Source organism: Phymastichus coffea, unplaced genomic scaffold (assembly GCF_024137745.1).
Source record: "Phymastichus coffea isolate CEN01 unplaced genomic scaffold, Cenicafe_Pcof_1.1 PCOF00094, whole genome shotgun sequence".
Classification (NCBI taxonomy): Eukaryota; Metazoa; Arthropoda; class Insecta; order Hymenoptera; family Eulophidae; genus Phymastichus; species Phymastichus coffea.
In genome coordinates, this window is record NW_026706905.1 from 641,047 (window position 1) to 653,020 (window position 11,974).

Consider the following 11,974-nt stretch of genomic DNA (forward strand, 5'->3'; position numbering starts at 1 on the left):
TGTATGTGTATTTCAATACGATGTGTTTATTATGAAATATCTGATTTGCCCCACTTTTTTGCTTTAGCATTTAAACAAGTTTCCCCCACTAACATTGCTTGCTTTAAGATCATCCGAAGGTTGACGACTGGCAACACTGTTATGAGAATCTCAGTGCTTGGATAGTTACATCTTTAATACTTTAATCGTGCTGCTATTGAGTAGTGGCAAACTTGTAAAAGAGCCAACACCTGTTGTATTAATATATTTGGCATTGTATTTACATATTTTATCCCCGTGAAATTAGCGTTTGCTTCTTCTTGACAGTTTTCATTAAAACTTAAGTTGCAGTTGTGCGAAAAAGTGTAAACCTTACTATAAGTGGTAGCGATTTCAAGGTATAATTTTTTTATTAATGACATGTTTTTTATTGACTTCAAAAACTTGTATTTTACGGTGATTCAAAGTATCTTTGATGGATAAAATAATTCGTAAGAATCTCAACTAACATAGTTTGAATATTATATTATAATATTTTCTTCATATTTTCTACTTTTTTTCTTGTTACTGTTCATCATCCTCGCAAAGTTTATTTGCTGTTTAATAAAATTATTCCATAAATAATTTATTTCGAAATTCACATATTTTTTAACTTATTACATATTTATTATTTGAATTTTTATTGGAATAAAAAAATAGTGATACACGTGCTTGCTAACCTACAAAAGACAATATACGAATTGACCGGCAAGCCATAATGCGGCAAATACAAAAATGTCATCGACGATATTATAATAGATATAATAAAGTAGCTACATAAATACATGTATCAAGTTTTAAATTTGAATTCATATAGCCCATACCACCAAACATTGTATTATAAGTTGAACGATTTCTCTGCTTAAATATTTAATCAACATTATCTCGTTTTAAAAGATTTTGGTATTGAAATTCGGAGGACAGGCTCTAAATCCTGTTTTTTTCAACAAAGTTTTCAGCAATATGAATGCTACCACTATGAAGCGACACAATAAAATTCAAATAAAACCAACTAAATATCAAGATAAAAACATCTGTATCGATTATGACTTTTTGTTTCTGCTAGTCATTTAAGAACCTTCTACATATGTATATAAAAGACGAGCGCTCAAATACAAGCATGTGCAATTTATTATTATTTATGTATTGTTAGTCTAGCAAACTTAACTTTTTCAATTAAATTGATTTACCAGTCTACTGTTATCGTTCTTACACACATGTGACATTTTAAACTTTAATGAACGCAATTTGTTTCAGTCACTTTCAACTGATTACTAAATAAAAAAAAAGAAATAAACGTTATTAAATGTTCTGCAGTACGTTAACGTTTACACAATAAATTTCATAATATATTCGTAAAGTTTGATATCGAGAAAACAAGTTGCTCATGAGAGCTAATGCAATAATTGCTATCTATATTTATCGTTGTATTTTCTTAATAGCTAATAAGCGAAAGCCTTTGTCAATCGTATTCGATGTTTCGATCATCGTCTCACAATAAACTTGGCTTTCGAGTATCCTTTTCGTCGTAAGGATTAAAAAAATCGAGTTTTTATTCAGAAAGTAAATGCTCATATCGATTTTTAGTGAATAATCCGCAGTTTGGTGCAATCGAGCGACTTTTTTTTCATAAAAGAATGAATGCCAAAAATTCTTTCACAGCTTTTGCAATGGGAGGCCACGTAGTGTTAGTCGTTGGCAGTGGAGGGAGAGAACATGCGATATGCTGGAAACTTGCACAATCTGCCCACGTAAATATATTTTCCTATCCGTAACGTGATAAACGTCATCAATACTTGATCACATTATTGCACATTTATTAAGGTCGAGCGCATTTACATTGCACCTGGCAATAGTGGCATAAGCCAAGAAAACAAAGTTTCCCTCATTCAACTGGATGTCAAAGACAATAAGGTAAATGTCGCATTTCTGATTTTTCATCAGCAATCCTCTGATACACGTTTCTCTATATGCAGCAAGTCGGCGAATGGTGCAAGAAAAACAATGTTAGCATGGTTGTAGTTGGTCCTGAGGATTATTTAGCTCGCGGTTTGGCTGACGAATTGAAAAGGGTTGGGATTCCTTGCTTCGGGCCGAGAAAAGACGCAGCAAGAATCGAAAGTGATAAGGACTGGGCCAAAGCTTTCATGGATCGTCACCAGATTCCCACGGCAAGGTGGAAGGGATTCACAAATAACGAAGAGGCGAAAAAATTTGTTCGGGAGTAAGTATTCTTTATTTAGAATCTAATACGTACGGTAGGATGAGATTTTTTTTTTTTTTTTCAGAGCGCCGTTCAAAGCTTTAGTCATTAAAGCTGCGGGCTTAGCAGCTGGAAAAGGAGTCGTGGTCGCTAAAAATAATGAAGAAGCTTGTCAAGCTATTGACGAAATGCTCAACGATAAGAAGTTCGGTTCAGCTGGTGATACGATTGTGGTCGAAGAATTGTTAGAGGGAGAAGAAGTTTCCATGCTAGCATTTACCGATGGTAATATTTACGTAAACTACTTGATGACGCGTTATTTATATGATTTGTCTTTTATAAAGTTCGTTATAAATGGTTATACAAAAAGTCGAAATTCGAGCGTATTTTTGCGGTATAGCGATAAAAAATTATCATTGATATAATGCGCAGATATAAGTAATTTTTTCGTACCTTAAATATATCATATTTTCTTTCTTCAGTGAAAGAGTGCATTTGTAAATTGAATTCGATCTTTAAGAGAACATGAAAACGCACAGCTAAGATAAGCTGTCATAATGAAAAAACTGAATAACTCAAGGCTTCACTCATTTTATGTGAAAATCGTACGAGATATACTAGTTATATTCTCTTGCAAATATTGGATGCACAACATACTTAATTATTATAATTAACTGTATTAGGTAAAACAGTAGTCAGTATGGCCCCAGCTCAAGATCACAAGAGGATTTTCGACGGGGACAAAGGACTTAATACAGGTGGTATGGGTGCTTACTGCCCTTGTCCACTGTTGACTGCACAGGAATGTAAAGCAATGAAAGACGAAGTGCTTCAGAAAGCGGTAGACGGGCTGCGCAAAGAAAATATAACATTTGTGGGTGTTCTGTATGCTGGTTTGATGCTCACGTCAGATGGTCCAAAAGTCTTAGAGTTCAACTGTCGTTTCGGCGATCCTGAAACTCAAGTCATTTTGCCACTGTTAAACTCTGATTTGTTTATCATCATGAAAGCGTGCTGCGATCGAACCCTAAGCCCACAACATGTCTTATGGAGAGAAAATATCTTTGCCACAGGAGTGATTTTAGCGTCACGTGGTTACCCCGAGTCATCATCGAAAGGACAGGTGATTCAAGGTGTTGAAGAAATAATGTCTAGGCGCGATCATTTTGTATTCCACAGTGGAACGAGCCTCTCAGCCAACGGAGATCTATTAACGAATGGTAATCATAAGGTAATTTGATTTTTAAATAGAACTGATATTTATTGGACATCATGCTGCAGGTGGGAGAGTATTGATTGCAGTTGCATTAGCCTCTTCGTTGGCATTAGCTGCAGCAAAAGCTACAGCAGCGGCTCGTCATATCAAATTCGACGGAAAACAATTTAGAACAGATATTGCTCACAAAGGGATCGCCAGGTGAGAGTTTAATAGAGTACAAATAAATAGGAGTAAAAGTGTAAAAATCGACACGTTATATGTTTTAAGGTCGATTTCACACCATGGTCAAATGACCTATAAAAGTAGCGGGGTAGACATCCAAGCTGGAGATTCATTAGTTTCCACCATCAAGCCTGCGGTTTCGTCTACCAATCGAAGTGGTACGCTTGGCAGCATCGGTGGATTCGGTGGCTTGTTTGATATTAAAGCAGCTGGATTCAAAGATCCTTTACTGGTATCAGGTACCGATGGTGTAGGAACCAAGTTAAAAGTAAAATGTTACTTCTTATATATTTACTTTCATTTGTTATTAATAATCGACAAGCTTATTTTAATGTTCAGGTAGCAATAGAATACGGCAAACATAACACAATTGGTATTGATTTAGTAGCTATGTGCGTAAATGATGTTCTGGCACATGGAGCGGAGCCTTTATTTTTCCTCGATTACTTTGCATGTGGCAAGTTAAACGTTGAAACAGCCGCAAAAGTAGTTAGTGGAATAATTGAAGGTTGTAAACGCGCCGGCTGTTCACTGGTACAAATATGCATTTTTTTTTAACTTTAATTCATGATTACGTATTTAAGAATTGTTGTTCGCAATAGGTTGGTGGAGAAACTGCGGAAATGCCAGACATGTATAAAGAGGGAGATTATGATTTAGCTGGTTTTGCGGTAGGAGCTGTAGAAAAATCAGACTTCTTACCAAGGACTCATGAAATTAAGCCAAAAGATGTTGTAATTGGGTTAGGATCCAGTGGTGTTCACAGTAATGGATTCAGTTTAGTCAGGAAAGTTTTGAAATTAGCTGACAAACATTATACAGATATTGCTCCATTTTCTAAAACAGGGAAAACTATTGGTAAATGTTGTTTGTTTCAAGTTTTTAGTTATACTCTTCAATTAGTGCTATTAAAATTGTTTTGGTCTAACATAAAATATTTATAGGAGAAGAACTGTTAGAGCCCACGAAGATTTATACAAAATCTTTGATTCCTGTGTTGAAGTCAAAGCTAATCAAAGGATTTGCACATATCACTGGTGGCGGTTTGACGGAAAATATTCCTCGTATTCTTCCTGATGGCACTGGCGTAACATTAGACGCAACCAGTTGGGATATACATCCAGTTTTTGGTTGGCTTGCTGCTACTGGTGGCATTGGGAAGTATGAAATGTTAAGGACATTTAATTGTGGTATTGGAGGAATTCTTATTTGTTCTCCGGAACATAAAGACCAAGTATTGGACCTACTAAAATCTGAAAACGCGGTAGCTATTGGAGAAGTTAATTCTTTAGAAGGTATTGAGAAATGAAATGCATTAGCTTTCCTCAAACAAAGCCGGACGTTTTTCTTGAAATAATATATTATGTATTCAATTAATACATTTAGTACATTTTATTTTACTTTGAATTTCATTTTTATTATAATTGGATTTAATGAATTGCTAAAATTGTTTCACGATAAAATTTGCAATAATAAAGTATAAATGTGTTCGAAAATGAAGTTTATGCAAACGATTGAGAATTTGAATCACTACATTTAGCAAGTCACGATAAATTTAAGTTTAGTTTTTGCACATATTGTTTATTATTTGATTTTATTTCTTATTTTTACTTCTAGGAAATCTCAGCGAACGGGTCAACGTTAAGAACTTTGAGAAAGCTATAGAATTTGAAATGAAGAGACATGTGAAGTCATTGGTAGAGAAGTTATCAAAACCTTTGAAAAGAGTCGGTGTGCTCATATCTGGTAGTGGAACAAATTTACAAGCACTTATAGACGCTACTCAAGATCCAACACAGCATATTGGAGCTGAAATCGTTCTGGTTATATCAAATAAAAGCGATGTTGAAGGTCTTAAAAGGGCCGAAAGAGCAGGAATAGCTACTAAGGTTATCAAACACGTTGATTTCTCTACTAGAGAGGCTTTTGACGCAGAAATGGATAAGGAACTTGTAAAAGCCGGTGTACAAATAATATGCCTTGCTGGTTTTATGAGGATACTTTCGGCAACTTTTGTAAATAAGTGGAACGGTGCTATAATAAACATCCATCCATCTTTGTTACCGTCGTTCAAAGGAGGTAATGCCCATAAAGACGTTTTAGCTTTTGGTGCTCGGATTTCAGGCTGCACTGTTCATTTTGTCGCAGTAAGAATATTATTTATAAATTAAATATTTTTAGGAAAAAAATTGTTTAATATTTAATATTTTTTTCTTATTGCTATGTTATTTATTTAGCCTGAAATTGATTCTGGAGCTATCATTGAACAAGCATCAGTTCCCGTGTTACCCAACGACACTGTTGAAACATTACAAGAGCGTGTCAAATCTGTTGAACACACAACATTCCCAAAAGCGCTAAAACACTTGGCAACAGAAAGAATAAGATTGAGGAATGATGGTTCTCTCGAATGGTTATATTAACATCAATGTATCAATACATTGAATTATTGGCTCCACATTAACTGCGAAACTGCTAACAAGATTTTGTATATTTTTTATAAAGTTTTACTACAAATCTACTCTTTTCAAAAAATGGTTAGAAGAATATCCCATATGTACATAAATAAAAGCTTTTATTTACATTTCACACTTATAAATAGTGATCATTTACTAAAAATATATGACAACATTTGGATAATACTAACAGATTCACTATTACTTTCTAATAAACTACGTTGAATTTTAGATTTTTCAATTAAATTTTTATCTACAGATGGTGGCTTTGCTAATGCGTTATCCGCCAAAGATTTCAAATTAATTTGTAACATTTGTTTTTGCAAAATTGGTACAATCAAATTGTACTTATCAATATTTTTATTGATTCTTTTTACCTCTTTGATTACATCCTGTAACGTGTTTTTCCATTTTTCTTCGTCGTGATATGAGAGCGGCATATCACCTAATTTATTTCTTGTTTCTTCTAATTGTTTTTTCAAAGTCTCTGTATCTTGTCTTATTTCTTTCGAGAGTTGTATCCATTCTGGTGTAAAACCGTTGTCGAGTAATACCTGTAATATTTTATTGTTATTTGCAATAAATGATTGACTTCATTGTTATTTTTGTTATTTATTAATTACTAGACTATTGTATTTGCCAAATTTATTTGCTTGATTTCATCTACTGATAAGAAGTTTCTCTAAGTGTGAAAATAAAGTTATTCCATAAAAGTTGTCAATAAATGGTATCAAATGTGAAAATAACGAATCAACTTCTTTCGTTTAAATGTTCATTTTGTAGAAATAATTTTATCATAACTAAACTCCATTGAAAATGTTATGAAATACTACTGTATTTTAAGTGATCCGTAGATAAATATTAAAACGTTGCTGAGTTCAAACAAGCTCTAATTGATAATCCGTGATATTTTTGGTTTCTAAATACTTTTACAGTAATTAGAAATCTACTTAAGAGTACGTTCAGCTGATAAAAAGCATATTGAACCCTTAAAAGATATTTATTGACCTGATTCAGTTTGTGGGTAACGAAATCAACGTAAGGATTTTGTCCGCAAGTATCTTGTTTGAGGGGCTTTCCCATTCCCTTCAGATCGTTAAATTCGCCTTTGTTCATAGATTCCTGAATTAAATCTTCAACGAGTCGATCCATTCCGTATCGAGTCTTGATATCCTTGGCACGTTGTTTGTCCATTCCGACCAGGGTGTTCCGTTCCGCAGACTGAATTGTTTTCAATCGATGTTCCATCACGTTCAGTACAGCTTTTTGTGCTCTGTCAGCTACGAAACGTCTTTGTCTCATACTTGGTGTACCAACTCCTACATCGTGCACTAAATAATGCCGATGCTGCGGTGCTGTATGCTAGAAATTTCATGAAAAGTACTCTGCATGTTCGGTTAAAAAATGCTAATCGATAAATAGTCCAGATTTTTCGTAGCTACTCAAAATACCTTAATGTCAAATTCTTCGACGTCTGGATATAATCCTGATGTTTCCTTTTCTCTTGTTTCAAATCTATGACGTTGTATCTGTCTGTATGCATTTTGAATCTGAAAAATAGGTCTGTATTTTAAATTTAATTAACAGACGATAAAAGATATCTATATTTAAGTGACTGTTGGGGTAATACACACTTCTGAAAATCTGATTGCACTTGCTTCTTTTGCACTGCTATCAGGATGAAACTTTTTAGCTAAATCAACAAAAGCCAACCTTAACGTTTCATCTTCGCAATCTTCTGCCACTCCGAGTATTTGATAAAATTTCTGTAAAACGTATCCTATAATATTCCATTTAAATGTTTGGATTATATTTAGATATTTATATTTAAAAAATATATTGTTAAACTTGCTTTAATTGTAAGACGTGATTTCTGCTGTGTCGCGAAAAATCGTAAACTTCTTCCAGTTAATTGTATAGCTGGATTTGTGGTAGACAAAACTAGCATTTTTGATATTTGATTTGTGTGTAATCACGAATGAACATCAATCTGCATCTTTGATTTTAAGATTTAAAAAATCTTACTTCAAGTTGGTTTACAGTATACCTACGTCAAATCAAAATATTATTGCGTGAAATCACGATGTTTTATTTTATTTATTAAAAACACTTTCTACAGACTCTTTTTTGGGGAAAACACGAATGCCATATCGTTTTTCATTGTTAATATAATTGATATTATATTGATAATGGTACGATTTCCATTAGCAGGTACTTTTATCGTAAGAGTATATGTTGGCGAAATAAAAATCAGTTTTAGAGTGATCAGATATCAGATCAGAGTAATTGTGCAACTGACAGATTGCTGCTGTGCAGTCAGTTACATGATTTATTGTTATCGTAGACGAAATATAAACCAATGCGCGACACCGTCAAAGCTGTAATTACATAAAGGTTAAAACATCTATATCACAATAAATATACATCGCTATTTAAAAGTGATACTACGCAATTATTGAAGCTGCGTGCTAACTTACAGAAGGGAACAGAACAACTTTATATTATGACAACATAGGAAAAACATTGTAGTTTCTAGTGAATCGTTGCTAAATGTTAGAAAAATATATAATTTCTTACGTGATGACAGTGGGAATACCTGTCTGCCTTGGGTCTGTTTTGCGGTGTGTAGCAGACGACTGATGGCTCAGCTGTTTATTAACCTAATATACTATCTATATCGTGAGTCAAGAGCAGAGAAACACCGACTGTAGCTATCGGAAAAAGAGGGCGACAAGTTTGCATCTGAAGCCGACAGGTTGTGCTAGGTGCGTGTAAACTAACGGAGCATTCGTAACGTGCAGCTGATGCTTGAGCTTGAGCTTCCTTGACAATATCATACGTAAGCAAGTAACAACACACACGCGAAATGCAAATAGTGGAATATCATTCAGAAAACAGCGAATCTATGTTGGCCAGCTAAACGTTGACGTCAGTGTAGTGTAGCACAGTAAGGAGAGAGACGTATTTCGTTTTCAGTTTTGCTTATTTTGCCTATTCACTTGCCTGTCCGATTCTTGGCAATCCCATCTGCTAACTCCCCCCCTCCCCTTTCGCTATTTCGTGTGTCACATCAGCATCACAGGCTGCATTCTAGCCCGCGCGAGTTCCGGAGTTCGGACACACGTTTCGGCTTTGCTGCTTTTATCGTCAACAGTTATGCTCGGCCTTTATTCCGTAGACCAACGGATTTGATTTTCATCGACAATCATGGTTGTGGAGCGCAGAAAAAACAAGAAACGCAGAGACGTGAGTCAAAGCCCTTTAAGAACTTTTTACATTCCTGGTACTGTGTGTATCAGCTGCTAACTAATAGCTGTTCATATATATAAATATATGTAACCATTAGAATTTTCTAGTCGCGAGCCGGCTGCAGATTTCGCTATCTCGCTATTTTACTCTCTTTCTAATCTTCGTCTTTGAATTTAAGTTTCACATCACTTTTTTACACATCTGTTACTACGATTCACACGTGCATCGCTAAATAAGTAACCAGTCCTTTTTTTTTACATCACCTTGACTTCTAGATGTTTTCACTTGTAGGACGTGCAATTTTTTGCCCCTTATTCATCAGCCATTGACATATTGCATTTTTATTTTCATGCAATTATAAGCAACTGATATTCCTGTTTTTATTTCATTATAACAAATCTCATTGACATATTATCTTGTAATTTACATATTTTTTTGTTGGTTTCATTAAGTTAGTTTATTCTAAAAACATCCTGATATTATTAATTAACATGATAGTTCTTATTTCTTTTAGTTAAGTTTACTGAATTGTAGTCATCTGCTAATTATTACAAATATGATACAATCATCCAAAAAAGTTAAAATAATATTTTCAGGATGGAGTAGATGGCTCAGCTGTGGCGGACAAACCATCGAAACAAGAATATGCTGTAGCCAAATGGATTCGTAATAATGTGCCGTCCAAAAAAACAAAGTTCGACAGAAATCATATTGTGGAGTATTTTACGGGAACTAGAGCAGTTGATGCATTACTGGAAAAATCACCATGGAGCAAAACTATTTTTGAAACAAGACAACATGTTGTTGATTTCTTAGAAACTATGCTGAGGCATAAATTTTTTCACAGAGCTAAAAAAATTGTTATTACTGAGGATGAACTTATTCGCATCAAAGGAGTAAAAAAGAAGGGTAAAGATGTAAAAGAGACGAAAGAGGAAAAAAAGTTATCAGAAAAAGAAAAAATTAAGGAGAAAGAAAAGGAAAAAAAGAAAGAGAAAGAAAAAGAAAAGGAAGAATATAATGATACCAAAGATGGAGAAAAAGAGGAGAAGAAGGATTGTGATGACAAAGGAAAAGGAAAAGAGCTAAAGAAAAAACCGAAAGTAAACAATTTAATTACATATTATTTTATACCTACTTGAAATCAGTAAAAAGAAAAAAGTAACTGACCTATTTGTTTTCAGGTTCGATTAGAAATGCATATGAATCAGTGTTTTGTTGATTGCAATGATGCATATGTGTGGATTTATGAGCCAATTCCAGTATATTATTGGTTCTTTGGCACATTGCTTGTTTTAGGAGCTATCGGTGTTTGTCTCTTCCCTCTGTGGCCAATCACAGTGCGTCATGGTGTTTGGTATTTGAGTATAGCTGCAGCAGGATTTCTTCTCTTCATCTTATCCTTAATTGTTGTGAGGTCGATAGTTTTCTGTATTATATGGGTATTAACTTTTGGCAGACATCACTTCTGGCTATTTCCAAACTTAGTCGAAGATGTTGGATTCTTTGCATCCTTCTGGCCTTTGTATCATGTAAGTAATCGCGTGAGAATTATCAGCTGTATTATTTTGTCTTGAACTTGCACCACTTTTTTTTTTGTCAAAACAGTATGAATACTGTGGCCCATCTTCTGGTGATAAAAAGGCTTTGAAGAAGAAAAAGCGTAAGAAGGATAAAGATTCCGATGCCGAAGATGGAGGAAATTCTCATTCGTATGTAACTTTTTCAATAAGTAATTTTAGTTATCTGATTTACAACTTTTAATTATTATTTGAAACTCTATAGGGAAGAAAAATCAGAATCATCATCAGAAGCCTCAAAACCCAATTCTCCATCAGCTAGAAAATCTGATAATGAGAAGAAAAATCAGGGGTTGGATGGACATGAAGCAAGCGAAGAAGGCTCTGAAAGTGAAAAATCAAATACAGGAGGGGATTTCGAAATGCTGTGAGACTGAATTTATGTATAAGAAAAAAGTAATACAACAGCATACGGATGGGTTTGTTTTCATGTATGTTAACGAAAATCGTTTGACCAGCCTTGAAGAATAAGTCACAGATTTTAAACACACTGCAAAGTGCTTTCAAAGCTAATTGTTTAATTGGACGTTGTACATGCACACAGAAATTTGAGCAGAGTTTGCATGTCAGGAGCAGGAGCAGGACTTGGAAAGGAACTGCAACTTTCGAACTTGAAAAGGAAAAAGTTATGCCGCCTTGAAGGATCGATTTTTCACTGGGCTGTGGTTTTATCACGCATTGAAATTAAGTTGATGCCTTTATCGTGAAAAAACTTATTAGTAAATTTTATACGCTGTCAAGCAGTTTTTATTCAGCCACAATAATGATTGGTTTGACACCATTTTTTTACTTGCATGTGCTTCCCGACACACTTTTCTGGTTCCTTTTGTTTTTTAAGGACTTGGTTATTTACTCCATTAACAATTATCTCAAGTTACTTATGAAATGTACAATAGTTTTTATTATAATATATTATTACGAGAAAAATGATATTATGTATGAGAACAGTTATGAATTATAGAGGTATAATATAGAAATGAAAAAAAAACTTTGGTAATGTAAAAATCGAAGACTATAATAAGATGAG

General features: G+C 34.1%; 3 protein-coding genes across 4 annotated transcripts; 2 read left to right on the forward strand and 1 right to left on the reverse strand.

The window, feature by feature from the left end:
- Positions 1-201: 201 nt before the first annotated feature.
- On the forward strand, positions 202-6,085 carry LOC131669487 (trifunctional purine biosynthetic protein adenosine-3). Its single transcript, XM_058944388.1, has 13 exons — positions 202-377; positions 1,681-1,769; positions 1,843-1,932; positions 1,995-2,242; positions 2,307-2,506; positions 2,905-3,441; positions 3,503-3,638; positions 3,708-3,930; positions 4,002-4,196; positions 4,265-4,520; positions 4,607-4,957; positions 5,280-5,809; positions 5,900-6,085. Exons 2-13 carry the CDS (start codon positions 1,689-1,691, stop codon positions 6,083-6,085), a joined length of 3,033 nt encoding a protein of 1,010 aa, XP_058800371.1. The 5' UTR covers positions 202-377; positions 1,681-1,688.
- Positions 6,086-6,131: 46 nt separating this feature from the next.
- On the reverse strand, positions 6,132-8,768 carry LOC131669489 (dnaJ homolog subfamily C member 28). The gene is made up of 6 exons (XM_058944392.1): positions 8,240-8,768; positions 7,971-8,165; positions 7,753-7,884; positions 7,570-7,668; positions 7,127-7,480; positions 6,132-6,672 (listed from the first exon to the last, which is right to left on the reverse strand). Exons 2-6 carry the CDS (start codon positions 8,064-8,066, stop codon positions 6,268-6,270), a joined length of 1,086 nt encoding a protein of 361 aa, XP_058800375.1. The 5' UTR covers positions 8,067-8,165; positions 8,240-8,768; the 3' UTR covers positions 6,132-6,267.
- A 169-nt stretch (positions 8,769-8,937) lies between these two features.
- On the forward strand, positions 8,938-11,972 carry LOC131669488 (translocation protein SEC62). Of its 2 annotated transcripts, XM_058944391.1 has the most exons (6): positions 8,938-9,065; positions 9,213-9,364; positions 9,964-10,470; positions 10,552-10,899; positions 10,976-11,079; positions 11,153-11,972. In XM_058944391.1, the coding sequence occupies exons 2-6, from the start codon at positions 9,326-9,328 to the stop codon at positions 11,316-11,318; spliced, it is 1,164 nt and encodes a 387-aa protein (XP_058800374.1). In that variant the 5' UTR covers positions 8,938-9,065; positions 9,213-9,325; the 3' UTR covers positions 11,319-11,972. The 2 variants fall into 2 exon arrangements, with proteins under 2 accessions (XP_058800374.1, XP_058800373.1); XM_058944390.1 differs by having other exon boundaries at positions 8,965-9,364.
- Positions 11,973-11,974: the final 2 nt, after the last annotated feature.